At 43.1% G+C, this 20,056-nt stretch overlaps 1 protein-coding gene across 1 annotated transcript in view; it reads left to right on the forward strand.

The window, feature by feature from the left end:
• arhgef18b (rho/rac guanine nucleotide exchange factor (GEF) 18b) overlaps positions 1 to 20,056 on the forward strand; it is a gene marked incomplete at both ends in the record, with an annotated part of 62,485 nt that overhangs the window by 9,364 nt on the left and 33,065 nt on the right. The window contains 7 exons of the mRNA XM_084443937.1: positions 936 to 1,069; positions 1,550 to 1,645; positions 1,901 to 1,952; positions 2,657 to 2,701; positions 3,429 to 3,503; positions 3,964 to 4,072; positions 4,523 to 4,709. Coding sequence (XP_084300063.1) covers positions 936 to 1,069; positions 1,550 to 1,645; positions 1,901 to 1,952; positions 2,657 to 2,701; positions 3,429 to 3,503; positions 3,964 to 4,072; positions 4,523 to 4,709 — 698 coding nt within the window. The remainder of the gene's footprint in view (positions 1 to 935; positions 1,070 to 1,549; positions 1,646 to 1,900; positions 1,953 to 2,656; positions 2,702 to 3,428; positions 3,504 to 3,963; positions 4,073 to 4,522; positions 4,710 to 20,056) is intronic.

Below are 20,056 nucleotides of genomic sequence, written 5' to 3' on the forward strand. Positions count from 1 at the left end.
GAGTGTACGAGGAGGACTGAGAAAATGGATGAAAAGGATGAGCCCGAGAAAGAAAGTGTGTATGAGAGAGTGAACGGTAAATTAACTGCACTTACATAACGTTTTTATCCAAAGCGCTTTACAATGAAGGCCTCTCATTCACCCATTCGCACATACATTCACACACCAATAGCCTGCTCATTGGGAGCAATTTGGGATTCAGTGTCTTGCCCAAGGACACTTCAACATGTCGTCAGGAGGATTCGAACCGCTGACCCGAGAGAGAGAAAGACAAAGTGAGAGAGAGAGAGAGAGAGAGAGAGAGAGAGAGAGAGAGAGAGAGAGAGAGAGAGAGAGAGAGAGAGAGAGAGAGAGAGAGAAACAGAAACAAGTGAAATTGGAATCTGGAGCTCAGTTCAGCACTTCTTCTCTTCACTCTTCAGTGTACAGTGTAGCTGTACACTATACTGTAGTTACATTGCATGGCATTACAGTCATTTAGCAGACACTTTTATCCAAAGTGACTTACAACAATTGCCTTTAACGTGGGCAGTCAGTGTTCTACTGTACTACTTGCCAGAACTCACAAGTGCATCTCCTTTTTAAACAAGCGACTAAGAGTATAGTTGTAACCATCTTCCTCCTCTCTGCTTTTCTAGTTGAGTTGAGAGGCTTTGGCAGTTCAGGTGGTCTGTGGCTTGGTTTCAAAGATGCAAACGAAGTCGACTGTGGTCACGGGGTGTGAAAACAACCTCCCAAAACTCACATCACTCACTCACTCACACACACACACACACACACACACAGTAAACAGTGACAAACTGTCGTGGATCACAGTATTTTCTCTTCAGGTCATGCCGGTCAGAACATTATTATTCAGAATGAATCAAATCCTGAGTCTCTGACTCCCTGAGTCTTTGACTCCCTGGTGGTCTCCCTTGTCCTGGTCTGTGCAGGTTGAGTCTGGACACCACGGCCCTGGACAGTGATGGGGACCGGGAGGAGGACGGCCACTCGCTGCACTCCTGCCATCAGCGGGCCTTCCTGTTCCCAGCATGCACTGGACTGTCCATGGAGGAGGAGTCAGATGGTCAGAAAGGCCAGAGAGGACGAGGAACAGACACAAACATGGTACATGATGATGATGATGATGATGATGATGGTGGTGGTGGTGTTACAGTAAGTTTACAACACCCTTCCAGCATAGTAATTCAAAGGAAAAGTCCATAAAGCATACATACATGGGTCAATGATGTTTAATGTCATTCAGTGCAACGCTGAATTTTTGTTATTTTTTTAAATGTGGTATTCAAAATAAAATAATGTAATTTTGTCTTGGTGGTTATATTTCTGCCAGTCTACACATGGATATATAAAACGTGATTATGAAAAAAAATAATTTTTCGAGGGGGCACTCTGCGTTGAACTGAATGACATGAGACACCTTATACGTCATTGACCCACACACACACACACACACACACACACACACACACACACACACACACACACGGTATATACAGTATATTTGAAATTATATATGTATGATTTCAGGAATGTGGTAGTTCAGGGAGGATTCTGTACTCCCGATCTGAGATCCTGGCCACAGAGGAGCACGCCGCACATGTGTCTCGTGTTCTGGAGACGTCCAAGCAGGCAGCGGGAGGTCAGTGTGTGTGTGTGTGTGTGTGTTTGTGTGTGTGTGTGCATGGGCATGCGTGCGGTGCGGTGCGTGCATGTGTGGAAGGGGAGCTGCCCCCCCGAAAAGAGCCTTGAAGCAAGCATAGTTGCCTTATTTCATACGAGCAGACAGTGGAACTGTTCCTTTTACTCTGAGTTATACTGTAACTTCAGTTCCCTGTGAGTTATGTGTTTGTTCCCACTGGCTCCCTGGGCTTACAGTGCTGTTGTTTCCCTGCAGAGGAGCTGGACCCAGAAGACAGCCTGCACTCTGTAGAGGGACAGAGTCATATGTAAGTCCACACTGCCTTCACTCAGTCCACCACAGTCCTCATTTCATTTGACTAAATCACACTCATTATACTGTATAACCTCCTCCTGCACTGGGATCTATTGTACCGAGTCACTTCCTGCTACTTTTATTACTGGCTATGAGTTCAACGCCCCTATATCTCCAATATGGCTTTTCAAACCTCCTGAAATTGAAACTTTCTCGAATAAAGAGATCCACGTTAATTGACTTTGATCAAGCCGGAAAGCAGGCCTCCGATAAGCCGTTGTGATGTCCAGTGTCTCCACCTCTGGAATGTTCTGGTGCAGCAGACTCCCACAGAGACGAAGGGCTTTCCCTGTCCCCCTTCTACTGGCATCTCGTTTGTCTTCGGACTTTTTCTCCTCCAGTTCCCTCTCTCTCCCAGCTCCTTAGATGGCCCCTCTGCCGCGTGTGTACGTGCACACGCGCCTGTACAGTATTCACGTGTGTATGTGTATGTGCGTGTGTGTGTGTGTGTGAGTGGCTGAGAGAGAGAGAGAGAGAGAGAGAGAGAGAGAGAGGGGAGCAGACTAGGGAGGCTCCTCTTTAAATCACAGGCCCTGGAGTCTGACACCCACCAGCGCCCAGCTCTGCGCCCGCCCACCCACCCTCCACTCTACCCCCCCCCCCCCTCTTCCAGGCCCCCCAGACCCTCTCACAGACCCAGTGTCTTGTTTGTCTTAGGCTTATGGTACAGAAAGTTCTACGGGAACTAAAGCACTACCACGGGTAAGTAAACAGGCGAGGGAGGTCTGCTTGCTCTGAATGGTCCCACCTCCCACCCCAACCAACCCACCCACCCACCCAAAACAGGCTTGGGTACCAGCAGGGGAAAGCACTGTGTGAGTGTGTGTGACTGTCTGAGTATGTGTGTGTGCGTGTGTGTGTGTGTGTGTGTGTGTGTGTGTGTGTGTGTGTGTGAGACATATATATATATATATATATATATACTGTATAGAGAGAGAGAGAGAGAGAGAGAGAGGGAGGTGACTCTACACGTGGCGTTGCGTAAGCATCAGCATGGATGTTACACTGGCATTGGTGGCTGACTACTATAGGGCACTGACCAACAGAAACAGCATGGCTGCCAGGTCCTCTTGGCCAACAATCTGTCAGCTTTCCTGGGAAAGCAACTCCCCAGCTTCAGAATCACAGCTACAAATCACAGTCTGATGTCGTTATGATCAACCATGTACAGTACAGATGTGCTGGGCCACAATTCTATCTTCCCAGTCTGATCTGTGTTTGATTGTGGAGCACATTCCAATGCACGTATAAATAGTGTAATGGTGTAATAATATATATATATATACAGAAAGTAAACAATAACACAAAAACAACCCTCCCTGTTGCCCCCCCCCCTCCTCCTCTCCCTCCCCCTCGCCAGGGGAGTGCTATCCATGGCTGTTATTGAAGGACATGTTTCAGTCTAGTCTGATCTTGTCTCCCTCTTTAGAACCAAACAGAGGAGCACCCAATCACAGACCCAGGGCTCAGGGAATGTCACTTGGTATGAGTTCCTCTCCAACGGGTAAGTAGCCACTTGTAGCCACAACTACCCACGTACTCCTGCATACGCCTCACACCTCAGATAATAGAGTTTGGATGACACAGTATTCTAAGCCAGATTTTACATTTTCTCAATAAGTAGCACAGTGATCAGTTGATATTGTGATGTTTGGCACGGGCAATAAGGGAATGCACTAGAGGACACTGTACAGACCGTCAAAGCCGTACATTTATTTATTAGTTTATTTGTCAGGGACAATACAAACAACATTGTAACAGGTTAGATAGATAGATATGAACTTTAATAATCCCTGTAGGGTTGCATAGGGTTTCTAGCCATAGCTAATTTGCAACCCCTGTCCGTGGTTTTTCTACTTTAAAATGGTCACTACATCCTCATTACAAAATAAAAATACAATATAAAAGTGAGCAAATAGTGAGTACTGACATACATGATCATACAATAATTCCACTGTATGCAGACCTGAGGAGGGGGAGGACAGGGCGGAGAAGGTGGAGAAGGGAACCAAGGTGAAACGAACACTCAGCTCCCTAAAGAACAGAATGACTGGCTCCTTCAACAAAGACAAGGTCAGCCTTGATCCCAGCCACACACACACACACACACACACACACACACACACACACACACACACACACACACACACACACACACACACACACATACAGGTACTCACACATGCATACATGCACACACACAGGCCTACGCACATGCACAGGGATAAAATCCTCATCTTTGAGCTGCATTACTGTATTACTGTCAAGTCAGTATGTGTGCAATCTTATCTTATGTCTATTCATATTCAGATTTCTTCATGTTAGAATATTTTGAACAGAATGTACTGTACAACTGCAAATCTACTCCCTAATCTTCTTAGAAACCCTCTTGCTATGGTTCATAGGACCCCATGATATAACAATATGGTTCAGCAAGGAAAAATAAGATAAAACTGATATTCTAAGGCTTAATGTCTTGAAAATCTGTGACGTTCTTTTGATCTTGTTCTTCCGTCCCCACAGGGTAAGAACCGAGAGCAGCAGAGAGAGAAGGAGAAAGAGAGAGAGAAAGAGAGGGAACCCAAAGAGAAAGTCGCAGAGCATCACAGCAGCAATGGGCATCAGCTGGTACCAGGCTTGTTCTCCAGTTGTGCCACCTGTTCGCTGTGTAGTAAGGCCTTGCAGAGAAAGCATGGCCTGCAGTGCATGAGTGAGTAATCGACTGGCACACACACACCTGCTCACGCTTACCACTGCTCACCACCCCCCACCCCCCATCAATCCCTCCCACACTTCTCTTACACCTCTGAGGCCAGGGTTACTCTATGACATTTTTGCCCGAAAGCACATGGTTTCGGAACACAAACGATCTCTGGCCACGTGAGAGTTTTAACACCATTTCAGAAATAATCTTAACTGAAATTATAAACGTAACCAAAGGATCCCTTTTTCAGCCAAAAATGGCATCATGTAACCCAAGCCTAAGTAAACACTGGTCAACCACACCCCTCCCCTCACTGGGCACAAACTGGTTGAAAAATAGCAAGTTTCTATTTAATTTTAATTGAATTATTGATGTGATCCAATGTTAATGGATTTGTGTGAAGTAAACAAAGTTCAGTGAATCAAGATCTGACTACCAGAACATCTGTCCCTAGTGGTTTCTCACTTTCTCACCTTTGACATGGCAGTATTACCAACACTTTACATTATAGCTTGGTAATAACAGGGTAATACCACGGTAGTACCAGAGTAATACCACGGCAATTACCATTAGTTAGTAGTAGTAGTTACCTGTGTGGTAACTAATACCATGTTAATAATATCTACATTATTACTAGGAAATTACCAGCAAATACTAGTAGTAGTTACTGTACATGAGTAGTTACCTCCCAATTTTCATGATCTGATACATGAAAACAGAGACGGTAGTTTCTATGTAATAATGTGGAATCAGAGCTGGAAAATGCAGCATTGTCAGTTTCTAATTAATAACATGGAATCAGAGTTGGAAAATGCAACTTTACCCGTTTATATTTAATTATATAGTATTTCTATTTAATTCGACTGGTATTTGATGGTAATTTCCTAGTAATAATGTAGATATTGACGTGGTATTACCCTGGTAACTACACAGGTAACTACTACTAGTAACCAATGGTAATTGCCATGGTATTACCATGGTATTATACTGTCATTACAGAGCTGTAATGTAAAGTGGTACCACAAACGGTTTAGAAGACACATGACAAGCAGAAGACTTTTTACAGCTTTTCTTTCTGTTCTGTGAGGGAATGATGAAACAGCTGCCTCCCACTTCCTTAACAGCTTGTGCATAATGTAATGAGCGCCCCTTGATCTGTCACTGAACTTTGAATTTCAGCTCAGCCACTCAGACTCAATCTTGAAACTTGAAATGTGTCCCCCGGGTCCACATTCAGAATTTACTGTGTATTCCACAGGTTCTAGTAGCCTAGAGGGATCACACATTGTAGAGAGGTCTGCATGGCATGGAGCCTTTATGGATTTTCTTAAAAAAGATTCTAAGATATTCCGATTGTTTTATCTTCATCATCATTCTCTGTCAGTTCTCTACAGTATAAAAATGGTGCTATAGAACCATTTGTAACAAGAGAACCCCTCTGTATGGAAACCTAAGGCTCCAAGAACTCATTTCAGTTCCATAAGGTGCTGTCTAAAACCCTAAAGGGTTCTATCTGACCTGAATAGAATTCTATATACAGTAGAATCTGACAGACCTGAAAAGGCTTCTATATGGAATCTTTTTTCAGAGAGCTCTTCTTTTGTTACAAACTATTCTAGAAACACTGGAGACTCCCGTTGGCTTCTTCTCTGTCTGTGCTGTGTGCACTGCCTTAATGCCGCTGGTGCATAAAGCTTAGCAGTGGTAGATCTGGCAGACGGCAGCAAGGCTTGTGATCAACTGTATTAACAAACATCCTCGAGCTGCACAGGATGTTTCGCCACCTTTTAGCTCCTCTCCCGGTCACGCTTTCTCCACTCCTGCAAAGCATGACTACAGCTCATAAGTTCCACCTTGCGTGTTGACAGACACATTAAACGCCCCTCGGCTGTGGTGACTATGGGGACATTGCAGCCCACAGTTCAGGACCCAGGGCTGAGTGGGACCTGTACTGCATGTTTCTGAGGCCTCCTATCCTCTAAATGGAATCCACGGAGCTGTGTCTTCCTGTGTGCCGCCCGGCCTGTTGTCAGGATAAAGGGTGACTGTAAGTTAGTCAAGATAGTCTTGATCTGTTGAGGTCTGTGTAGCCTATGGGGAACTCCGGTTCAGTGTCTGTTTCCCATTGCACACTGTCTCCCTCAGGAATGAGGAGACTAGCTAGTGTGTGTGCTCGGTCACAGGGATGCATTACATTTCCCAATGACATGGAATCTGTCGTAAATCTTTTGGCAGAGTTTAGAGTTTATGTCTGCAGTCGGTTACCGGGTGATAGTTTCCTATTCCCAGGACCTCAACATATTTTTCCTATGAACTACTGCAATGTGAACATAACTTAACTTTATTACCCATACTTTCTATTTCAGACATTTTGTGACATCTCTCTGTGGTCTTAAAGGGCAATGCTCGTTTTTGACAACCTGGACCTTATTTACGACATATTATAAGAAGTTTGACTCACCGAGATCACTTTGGTGTAGTTCGGAGGCCTGTAGAAGAAATTTAAAATCCAGCGCGAGCCAGTATATCCATGTAATGACGGTGATCGGGGCACCGAGAATGCAGTTTCTCAAAATCAATTTTCGGCCGCTAAACGGTTGTTTTCATCAATCAGATTGGATGAATCGACAGTTGAGATTCCTCAACGCGAGGCATTGTAGTGGTTTTCAAATACGGGGTCTTTAGCCTCTGTAATATGATCTTTACACGCCTTTCCCCACTTGCTCCAGCACGCATGCGCACAGGCCAGCGCGCAGACTGGCTATTCTCCGGCTCACATTCTCTGCGCTACGATCGGATTGTTGCTGACGAATGACGACGACAATATTCTCGGCACCAACAACGATCGTAGCCATTACAGAGGCTAAAGATCCCGTATTTGAAAACCACTACAATGCCTCGCGTTGAGGAATCTCAACTGTCGATTCATCCAATCTGATTGATGAAAACAACCGTTTAGCGGCCGAAAATAGATTTTGAGAAACTGCATTCTCGGTGCCCCGATCACCGTCATTACATGGATATACTGGCTCGCGCTGGATTTTAAATTTCTTCTACAGGCCTCCGAACTACACAAAAGTTATCTCGGTGAGTCAAACTTCTTATAATATGTCGTAAATAAGGTCCAGGTTGTCAAAAACGAGCATTGCCCTTTAATGTAGCAGGCCTACTTTTCTAATTTCTAATCAACTAATTTTGTACTTTCCTATGGAGTGTCTAGATTCAAACACAGGAACAAAACACCTTTATCTTGCGGATTGATCTACACATCTACAACGGTCGCATCAATACAAGTCAATGGATTTCATAAAATGATCAATAAAACCCTACAGGATTCATACGTTGCGGCGAATTTGATGTCAGAACACCAACGGACACCAATTAAAGTAAAGGGCAAAATCATGTTTAGCCCTGTTTTAAGGTTACTTATGATCATATACAACGGTTCAGATCAAAAAGTTGACAAAACTAGCACTTTTGAGAAAGTTGATAATTGCTCTACCACCGTTTAGGTCATACAATGGATGTGGGTGGGCACTGTGAAAAATCATTCAAAAACATGTTAAACTCTCGATTTCAAAGACAAGAAGCTCACCGAGGGGGTAAATGGTGTCCGTTGGTGTTCTGACATCAAATTCGCCACAAAGTATGAATCCTGTAGGGTTTTATTGATCATTTTAATTGAAATTGAAATCCATTGACTTGTATTGATGCGACCGTTGTAGATGTGTAGATCAATCCGCAGAGGGGATTCAGGAAGCGGAACTACTTCAATCAATCAATCAAAGCTTTATTTGTATAGCGCATTTCATACCCAGAGGCAACACAATGCGCTTTACAGAGAACAAGGGAGGTGGGCATACGACCCACCTCTACATATTCCATATATTACTTACGGTAGCTATTGTTATTGTTTATGTTGCTAGGCTACCTAGTTTGCGGAGGTTTACACACGTATGTGCTGCGAATAAATAGTTCTATGCTAAATATTTAAAAAAGCCTTTCCAAATGAACTAGAATCGTACTTTATGGCGAATTATATGTCAGAACGCCAACTAACACCTTGGTGAGTTTCTTGTCTTTGAAATTGAGAGTTTAACATGTTTTTTGAATGATTTTTCAAGGTGCCCACCCACATCCATTGTATGACCAAAACGGTGATAGAGCAATTATCAGACTTTCTCAAAAGTGCTATTTTTGTCAACGTTTTGATCTGAACCATTGTATATGATCATAAGTAACCCAAAAACATGGCTAAACATGATTTTTCCCTTTACTACTCCTTTAACATTAGTTTGCTTATTATGCAAATTACACTGGTATATTTCACAAGGCACCACACCTAAGATAGGCCTACTGGGGTTGTAATTCAACATTAGTAATAGCAATAAAAAATCAAATAAGAATAAAAACTCACAACTTTGTTTTGGATTTGTGAATATTATCATAGAGCAACACAAAGCACAAAACATGACTTGCTTACATGCAACACTGTTTCTAGATTTATTATCAACTATCAATTATTAACGACGTTTTTTTTTTTTTTTCCTCTGATCAGAATATTACACACATTCGGCTTGATTGTGTCCTTCACCCTCCAAATAGCCTAAGAATAAGATCGATGTAAATCTCATATCTGACCCACATATTAGCGTGAGAATAGTAGTGAGTTCCCCTTTAATTTCGAACCCAACCCTGAGGGAACCAGCCTGTGGAATGCTCGTTTATATGCCAGTGATTGTTCCCACAATGCCCGGAGAGTGCAGGACATCAACCGGACAACGAAAAGAGTGGGAATACTTGTACATTTGACCATTGCAGTGCAACGAATTAGACTTAAACGTTTCTCGGACCCAACAATATCTTCAACCAAATACTTGTATACCTGAAACGGTAAGCATTCTTAAAATTCATGAGATGGATTTATATGCCGTTGTTTCTCGCACTTGTTGCAGATCATTCACGCTAGCAAGTGCATTAGCTAGTTCGCTACTAGCGAGTAGGGCTGTTCGTTTAGGTTGTACTCTCCGCCCCACGTTGCAGTCTGGTTCTGATTGATTTGATACCATGCGGATTGATACGGATATCGCGTTTTAAAGTGACCGCACACATGTAGCTAACAGTCAATCGTGGCACAATTGTGTATTATGGCGAATCTGTCGAAAATGCATAACTACTGGCATGGACACTCGACGGACCTTCGCCCTTTAGAATCAAAACGATTAGACCTAGAATGGAAGCTAATCTGATGTTAGCTTATATTGTTCACCAACTCAGAGGCCGTTGGCGAGGTGCGAGGTGTGAGAATACAGTTACAAGAATAAGCTGTATAGAGCATAACTTATCTATGTGTGTTCTAGTTATTACTCTGAATATGCACTCATGATCCAAATCCATGTCCGCTGATATCGATTAACCAGCAAACAACCAATTAACGTTAGCCAGTTAGCTTGTAGGCTATCCGGGTGTTCTGTGGAAAACAAAACAAGCTAACCTACTGTACGTTATCTAACTTAAAGCTAGTCTTGCCTGTAGTTACAGATCGTTGACTTGCCATCACTTTTGGTGACACATTTCACTATTTCCTTCGGGCAGAATTGATTAACTAGTTGCAGATTCATCTCCAAGTTAGCTACTGTACGTCACTGTCCGTAGCAACAGGTGGTGATGGCTGAAGTCAGAATATGACTGCCGGCTAAATGCTGTCGGTGTGATTTAGAACAGCTACTGAAGCTAGCTAGTGGGAGATTCAGTTAAACCTCAAACAGAGGGCTTACATTTTTTACACATTTAAATATTGCTTTATTTTAATATCTAGCTATGTCATACTTGCCATTGCTAGACATGCAGCCATGCAGTAGAGTACTGTAGGTTAGGCCTATATGGTGGTCACCACAGTGCCCAATCCCACCAGCTTGGTGTGTCCGTGTTCTGAGCTGGATCACATGGTCCTAATTGTGCTTGGCAGGTCTGCCGGTGCATAACAGCCCACTCCAGTGGCTCCCGAGTCTCACCCTGTTAGCTCCACGCTTCGCTGCATCCCACCCTGCTCGCCCGCCTCCCTGGCTTCAGCTTGCCCCCGGGGCTGGGTCAGGTGTATTGGACAGGGTACTCAGGACAGACAGACAGGCAGGCAAGGGGCCCCTTCAGCGGGGTGGAACCTCTTCTGGAGAGGTGCTGATGGAAACAGTGCAGGGCCGTGTCCACAAGGATCGCAAGGTCCCTGGTTCGATCCCAGCTACCGGAGTGTGCCGAAGTTTCCTTGAGCAAGACACTGAACCCCAAAATCGCTCATGTGCGACACGGTGGTGCAGTACCTAGTAGTGTTGCCTTATCTCCGGGCCTTTCTGTGTGGAGTTTGCATGTTCTCCCTGTGTTCGTAAGGGTTTCCTCCCAAAATAACCCAATATGAAAAACATGCAGCAGAACAGATGCTCTGCAGTTGGGCTCCTGACCAAGACCTGGACTGTTTGGACTTGGTCCCCGGGTGCCATGAACGATGGCTGCCCACTGCTCCTGGCTGCCCCTGGGGGAGGACAGTTGGGATGGAGTAAATGCATTGGACAGTTTCCACCGGCTACACCGGAGCTTGTTGGACGTTACGGGCTGACTCGTTGTTCAGTAGCTTGGGCTTTTTATTAATATTGCATAATATGGCTGGACCTGGCCTGGTTTTTAATACATCCATGGTTTTTACTCAACTTTCTTCGGTGGAAAGACGGAAGCTTACATACAATGTGAATGTGCACAACTTCGGTTTTATCTAAACTTCCATCGGAAAGCTTTACTTGGCTGAATTACTGAAAGGCATGAAATGCGCAGTTAACTTATCCACGTTTCACATGCCTTTCAGTAATTCAGCCAGGTTAACACTCGCGTTTGCAATTACGAGAGGAAGTAGGGTTCAAATTTGGTAATATGATTCTTTTTTTCTTTTTTTTACGTGTTCAAAGTTTCCAGATTAATCACGAGCATTAACATTGACAGACCTAGAGACATAATGTAGGCACTGGTACTGTCCACTGACCAGTTGCTGGTTAGCTACAGTGCCTGAGCCTCTAATTTTGGAAATCGCAAACCGCTAGGCCAATAGATTTTACCGTAGCTTTTTTGCTACAGTAGCTGTCTAGCTCGCTATATGAACTGGACTGCCCCTCCCCCTTGCCAATGCTAAGATCATCATATTCAAATAAACTTGATGAGCTGGGGGTGGGGGGAATGTGTTTCTTAGCCCCATGAAAAACATGATCTTCAGGCTGTGATACTCGTGTTCATGAGGATATTGATACGCACACCTTTGTGACAAATGACAGGGCAGTTTGTCCCCACTATAGTATGAGCTACAACACACTGGACTTGATTTCCGCTTGGTTTCCTAGCGCCGGTTAGTTTCCTAACCCTAACCCTAGCACCTGCTGATACTTTCTCAAGTTCACGCTTGCGAACCTGTTTAAATAAAGGGCAGAAAATGTGAATTGACGGTCACATAGTTTCGGAATATCAAGAAAACGTCAGGAGACCACTTTTAAGACGCTTTTAAATCAACCTCAAGATTTTGACAGTAGCAGGGGCACAAAAGCCATGGTGGCTGCAGGGGGTAAAAATATTTTCAGGGCATTATGGTGGGGCATCGACGACCAAGGCCTTCATGTAATTCCAACCCTGCCTGTGAACACAGAGACAGACATGAACTAATAGTTCCGTTGGTGCTTGTTCTTGACAATAGGTGGCGAGCTTCCTCTTGTGGTTAGAAATGGTTCTATTGTATAATTTTCTATGCAATTTTTATACCAATAATTATATACCAATAATTATCTGAAAATATTTGACAAAGTCTACATTTCTGAGCTCAGTTGACAGCCCTAATGGCAAGTGGAGATCACTGTCAGATTTCTTGTTTCAACAGAATAATGTCATTAGTTGGGTTGCTGCTGCTAAGTTTGCATCAAGTTGATGTTTTTTGGCCGCCTGGAATTGTCTTTGTGAAATCTGAAATAGGCCTTGTACAAAATGTTATACAAATACATTTACAACACAGCAAAAATAGAAATAAATATAGCTGCAAGCAGCAATAACGGGGCCAAGCGCAACGAACGCATCAAAGCCAACGAGGAAAACACGCCATAGCTACATTGGAGCTATGCATGTGAGCATCTATGTCGCCTGACCAGGTGAATCAGGTCAAATTCATGCAACAGTATCATCATCACCATGATCATCATCATCATTATACAACTATGTCAAATGTTACACTAAATGCCTCTCTCACACAGACTCCCACAAAGTCACAGTTCATTTATAATGGCTCTACACAATATCCAGAGTCTTAAAGCACACTTTAAAGATGTACACACACATCAATTCTTTATGAACGCTGATAGCATTTGTGTAACAGAAACATGGCTGGCATCTGCCATAGCCACATTTGAGCTATGCATGTGACTGTCTTTGTCACCTGACAAGGTACATCAGGTTAAATTCATGCAACAGCATCATCATACAACCACATTCACAGTTTATTAATCTGATGATGTCAAGTGAGTGTCAGGTCCTTTTAAGCATCTCAACACATTTCTTCTATTTTGGGACATATTTTTAGGACCTATTTCTCTGCATGTCGACATCCCACATGGCCATTCTCCAGGCCTTCCATCTGCCTGGGAGACCCACCTTTACCATCAGGTCTCACTGCAGGGATAGCTTGACAATTCAGCAATCTGTGAACAACACTCACAATTCTTGTTTCTCTCTTAACCTCACAGTTTTCAGAAGAATGCCCCTCTCCTACCCATACATTTGGTGTAAGTAGGCTATGTAATTGAAGGTCTACATTTCCATCCAATTGACCTGAATGACTACTGTCAAACTAAAGTGGAGTCCATATGCATTCAATTGGAGTGATCTTGATTATTTCAGTTAAACAAGCACATTCTTCATATAAGAAGAGACGACACATTGGTTTAATTCTAGCAATGAAAATACAATGAAAGTGCAAGGGGGCCCCTTTGCACAACAATGCTTATATAAATATCAAAATGTAATCTGACAGTGTTGTGCCCAATTAGTAAGTTGTAGAGCATGCCATCAGCTACGCATACAAGCATTATGAACCCCATTTAGCCACGGGGGGCGCTACAGCAATCAATTGCATTTAAGCCACTTTTAAGAATTTTGGCTTGTTATAGCGCCACCCTTTGGCCTAACTGCTTCATATTTCTTCAGTTACCTCAAGATATGCTCTGGTACTACTATATCTGTTTTCGGAAATACCATCCAAGCGGTTAGGCCTGAACAGGAAATTAGCTCTCTAGCGCCCCCATTTGAGTTGATCGGGCCAATAATGCATGGATAGCCCCAGGGTATATGTGAGGACGTGCTTGCAATAATTTGTGGTGTTCTGTACAACCCTTCAGAAATTATACCACTTTATGTAAAAAGCCACGCCCTCTGCAAACTTCATTGGCTCATCATTTCTTTTTTTTGCAACTTTTCCAAAATGTCTCGAGATGGAACTTTAGATATTGCTCCTGACATTGTGTGTACCAAGCGGCATGTGAATCGGTCAAACTTTCTAGGAGGAGATAGATTTTAAGCATTTTTCAAAATTTGCAAAATAGCGGATAATTTCCATAACCGGATGTTATAGGTTCTTGAGGCAAATTTGTTCATCGTGAGGACACACATATGTCGGCAAAGTCGCATGACTCTATGTCAAACGGGGCATGAGATATGCCTGTCATATGTCTTTGAGAGAGTGATGGCTGGCTTTTCACTAAAATGCTTATATCAACATCAAATTTACATCTGGTAATTAAGAGTCCAATGAGTAAGTTGTAGAACATGAGATGATCTACCCATACAACCATTACAAAACCCATTTGGCCACAGGGGGCGCCACAGCAATCGATTCCGTTTTAGCCACTTTTAAGCATTTTGGCTTGTTATAGCGCCACCCTGTGGCCAATCTGCTTCCTATTTCACAAGATACCTCAACATATGCTCTGGTACGAGTGTAAAAAGTTTCAGAAAAATCGGCCTGGCGGTTAGGCCTAAACGGGAAATGAGCTCTCTAGCGCCCCCATTGGGTTTGATCGAGCCCATAATGCAGGGCTAGCTTCAGTTTATATGTGCGGACATCCTTGAAAATATGTGTGGTGTTCTGTACAACCCTTCAGAAAATATACTCCTTTATGTGAAAAGCCATGCAAAGCCACGCCCTCTGCAATCTTCATTGGCTCATAGTTTCTGTTTCATTCAACTTTTCCAAAATGTGCCAAGATGGAACTTTAGATATTGCTCCCTAGATTCTGTCTACCGAGCGTGATGTGAATCGGTGAAACTTTCTAGGAGGAGATAGATTTTAAGCGTTTTTCAAAAAATTCAAGATGGCGGAAAATCTATATAACCGGAAGTTATGGGTCCTTGAGGCAAATTTGTTCATCATGAGGAGAGACATATGTGTGCAAAGTGTCATGTCTGTAGGTCAAACGGGGCCTGAGATATGCCTGTTCAAAGTTCGCAACTTCAGTCGGCTGCTATAGCGCCCCCTATTGGCTAATCGATCTGGGTCGTGCTCCATGGACTCAGCACATCATCCTCTACCATCATGCAAATTTTTGTAAAAAGTTACCACTCCGTTCTATAGGCTGCCATTGACTCCCATGGCGGAAGAATAATAATAATACCATCAATAACAATAGGGGCTTCGCACTTTGTGCTTGGCCCCTAAAAATGGATTTGATTTGGTGCACACAGTGGGCAGGGAGATATCGTGTTTGAAAAGGTGCTTTGGGTAGGTTGTGTTTAAAAAGGTGCTTTGGGTAGGTTGTGTTTGAAAAGGTGCTTTGGGTAGGTTGTGTTTGAAAAGGTGCTTTGGGTAGGTTGTGTGAGTTGGCAGTCTGCTTCCTCCCATGTGAGAGTCAATAATTAGGTCTGCTGATATGTGAGCAGGTGTTCATCTGTTACAGAGGAGCGAAGGCTCCACTAATGATCAGCTGAGATGTAAACTGGGGGTTTGTCTGATTCTATTACTCCCATCCCAACCCTTATTCTTCCTCTGCAAGTCAGACACCTGGCCTGGGGTCATACACTCAGTACTGAAGGTAGACAGAAGAGGATCTCCGGCTTAGTTCACACGGCAGGTCTTAATGCTCAATTCCGATTTTTTACACAGATCCGATTTTTTGGTTTAGCTGTTCACATGACTTTTTAAATGTAACCTATATTTGACTGCCGTGTGTGAACAGCCCACGGCCCTGAACAGACCCGCATGCGCAGAAGAACAATATAACAAAGACGTCAGGACGTCACGTGCAGCGCACTGTTTACGGAAGTAACGTTAACCATGGATACCGTTCTATTAATACATCCATGATAACGTTACAACCACAACTGAAGTTAGCCTTTACTACGGGTTGATTTTCAAGTAGGCTATTTGTGCAGTGGAAGCCGTCGACGGTATGAGCAAATGGTAACGAGAAGAAGGATGAGTTGTATTGTGACGTCGTGCAGACAACACGACAACACCACAGTGGAACGCTTCACGACTTTGCAAGTCACCGCTCTAGAGATGTAAAAGTAGCATTAAACGCAACATGACTGTTCAGACAGCGAGCGCGTTGCAAAACATCAGACACGTATCCGATATAATACCACCTCTGAAAGCGACCCAGGTTGGATAAAAAAAAAAATCTGATTTCATGTGACTTGCTCTGTTCAGACGGTCATGAAGAAATCTGTCGCATGTTGGCAAAAAGATCGGATTTGGGTCACATTTCACTTCGTGTGAACTAAGCCTCTGTATCCCTGAAGTCCCTGCCCTTCGCTATCTCCCCTTCTGGGTGTGTGTGATTCCTATAATCAGTGGTTTCTCCCAGTGAGATAACACTAGCCCTTCACCTCACGCATTCTTCAGGCTGAACAGGATGTTTTGGGTGTGTGTGGCGTGATGAGATGTCTCCTCTACTCTTGTGCACTCCCTCTGTCTTGTTGGACGGTCTCCAGGGAAGCTGCCTCCTCTCTGCTCTTAGTTTCCAGCATCCTCTGCATAACTTTATTGCGGTTAGCTAGTGGAGTGTGCACTATTCACCTGCACCCGCTATAGGGCCTTGGCTATATCTCTCTTCTTGCTGTGCAGCCAGATATTAGTCAACAGGTGCAAGGGTGGTTCATACTGTTCATGACTGAGGGTGTTGGTTGGCTTGCCACCTGGCCCTCGACTTCACAACATTGATTTGAGTCATTCTCTAACTTATCTGAGCTACAGTCTCTGGCATTCTGGGTCATCTCCAGAATATCATTCAATCAGCTAAATGTCTGCCAAACGGCAGTTAGCCTCAGTGAGTCAACAGCTATGAGTATCACTAGCTACAAGTGTCACTATCTTTTGTGTGTGGGTAGTTGGGAACAACACTGTGCTTGCATAGTCTGTCTTTTTGGCCAGTAGGTTTTTGAATGTTGTTTTTGAACAAGAACATTAAGCCTGGCTTAAGCTCTGATCTCATACTATGACAAAGCATTAAGCTATTATTATTTTAGTATTGTAAGGGGTGTTGTTATTCATGAATGACAATTGAAAATGGAAACAAACAGTTCAGTTTACCTGGCTGACTGACACCAAAGAGTAAACGCCTTTAGCAACTTTAACTGGCTGGCTGGCTGGTAGCTGTACAGTGTACACTAGGGTCCATTCTTTTACAACAGTTCTCAGCTTCTCTCACCTGAGCCATTGTTGACTTGAGAGCCCTGCTAAATGGGGTTCACCTGGCCAAAACAGCTGAAATGTGAGCTGGAGGTCATCGTGACGTAGTCAGGAGGAGGATACAGTTTCAGAATGTTAGTGGCCATTTTAAGAGCACATACTGGGCCTTTGTTGTTGTACTGTAGCCTTACTACTAGTAGTGTATCGGTGGTTATTGTTGCTGTTCAGTTTCCTACCAGAGACTAGGAGTTGTCAAACCATAAAGATACAATGAAGTAGTCGGACCCAATTACATTGCTATTATTACTCTGGTATAGTTGTACTAATTTCCGAGCCTATGTGAAAAAAGGACCCAACGTCTTATTTAATTTAATGAGGGAACCATTCATGGTACACCTTATTTGAATCCTGTTCAATTTGAAATAGCCTAAGTTGCAAGAGTCAGGTGGCGCAACCAGTAAGTTGAAATCATTTCACCAAGTTTTATATTGAAAACCACAAATAAAATTAGCGGCACTATGCACTTTTTGTTTGCATAAACATTAAAATAATGCATCTGGGAGACTTTTGCTAGCTTTGGTTGATGCTGGACAGTATGTACAGTGAGTTTTTCAAAGTATGGTAATCAAACACGGTTTTAGTGATCATTTCATCGCGATAAATTTAATCAAGTTTTATCGCGGTTTATCATTATACCGGTTATTGTTACATCCCTAACGTGTGCGAATTGGCTCTGCGTTGTCAGCAGTCAACAAGGAAATGTTTTGGCTGTCACTAAAGCATTTTCACAGATGTTAGAGCTCTGTCTATGGGAAAACATTTTTTTCCAGCAGATATCTTAGTTAATGCAAGAAGATTGATCAAGGAAAGCAGTTTTGTGTTGTGATATTCTGTTTGAGAAATGCACATGATTGCTGGTGCACAGTAGGTTAGATGCACAGCGGAGGGGAGAGGGGTTCCTTACATTCTTTCCTCCGCTATTATCAGTCTTAAGTCTCCTTTTACTGCACAACAAATAGCTACACTAATAGCCCACCAGCGAATCTTAACAGTGGAGCAAAAAAAAAAAACACTGCTCGACTTAGATAATAGACTTAAGGGTCTCTGACTGATGATTTGCCTCATCGACTTTCAGGGGGCAGCCCTATCCAATTCAGTATTGGAAATGTATTTCCTATTTATTTAGGCTATAAATGTTATCTTACCCCTTTTATCCCATTTTCTCTAATTATCAGCAGACTGTCTCCATGCTCAGCGGTGCCTGTCTCTCTCACACACAAGCGCACGTGAGGACACTGCTCTGATAGGTTGTTAGGCTACTAGCTAGTAGGGTTGCAAAGGGGCGGAAAATGTCCAGTATATTTCCGGAAACATTCTGGAAATTTACCATGGGAAGTTAAACTTGGGAATTTAGGAAATGTTGACCTTTTTATTGTAGTCTTATTTTTTCATTTATTTTTTTCAAATTAAATGTATACTTATTTTAGGATTTTATCCCATTTTCATTAAATTTGGTAGCCAATTGACTCTGACCTACAGTAGTGTCCAACTACCCCTTACTACTGTAACTGTTGAGGATTTGTCACACAACCCGGCTTGTTGGCAATGTGAAAGGGAGAGACAACTTGACTATCTCAGCTCGCAACCGTAATTCCAACACCAGACGGGTTCTATTGGGTGACAAACTCTCAAGCCGAGATTAAACTAACCAAGCTCAATAGGCTGCTCCCTCTGGGATCTGGGCATACTCGGATCTGGTGAGACCACCGGTTCGGTCATTTTTTAAATTTGTAAAAGAAAATTTATATTTATGTCTGTTTATGACAAGGTAAATACAGTTGGTATAAATAACCCCAAAATTCCCAGTTTACTCAATTTAATTCCCATGAATTCCTGTTAATTCCCTTACATTCCCATTAATTCCCATGGAAAGTTTCCAACTTTGAATATTCCCGGAATTTTGCAACCCTACTAGCTAGCTACTGTAAAGTTAGTGTAATGCTAGGCGATCTGCCACGCCTACAGAGTTTTGAAAAAGCAAAATGAGATGTTTTTGAACTAGGTGCATGGAATTTTTGGGTTGTAAAGCACTTTGAGCTGCATTTTTAAATGAAATGTGCTATAACAATAGCAGATTATTATTGGGCTTTCTAATAGTTCTGAACATTAATTTTCAGTTTTATTTTTATAAACTTTGATATGCATTTTTACTATTTTAAGGCAAGTTTCCTGTGGCTTTAAGTGGTATATTATAATGTGATGTGCCCTAAAGACAGTGTATAATCATGACCCTCTTCCATGCTGTAGGCCTAACTCTGTGTGAACTGGGACAGGGACTGGGTCTGGGACTGTAGTAACAGTGTAAAGGTTATTCCTCTGGGCTTGCTGTCTCTGGAGGCTCAGGAGCCAGTTTCTGTTTTCTTTTTCCTCAGCTGACTGAGCCACAGTTGATCTATTCTCTTCTGCCTAGAGAGACAGGGATAGAGAGAGAGGAGGGGAACCTGTTGTGATCCCATGCTTGTGTCAGCACAGCCTGCAGCAGTGTTTTGATTTGTTCCTCTAATAGATCACAGAAACTAAATGTTCTCTCTCTGAAGTACAGTAGAGTACATGCAACCCCCGTTCCCCTCTGTCTGCTGCTCTGAGTCAACCG

This window comes from Borostomias antarcticus, assembly GCF_949987555.1.
Source record: "Borostomias antarcticus genome assembly, chromosome: 10".
Classification (NCBI taxonomy): Eukaryota; Metazoa; Chordata; class Actinopteri; order Stomiiformes; family Stomiidae; genus Borostomias; species Borostomias antarcticus.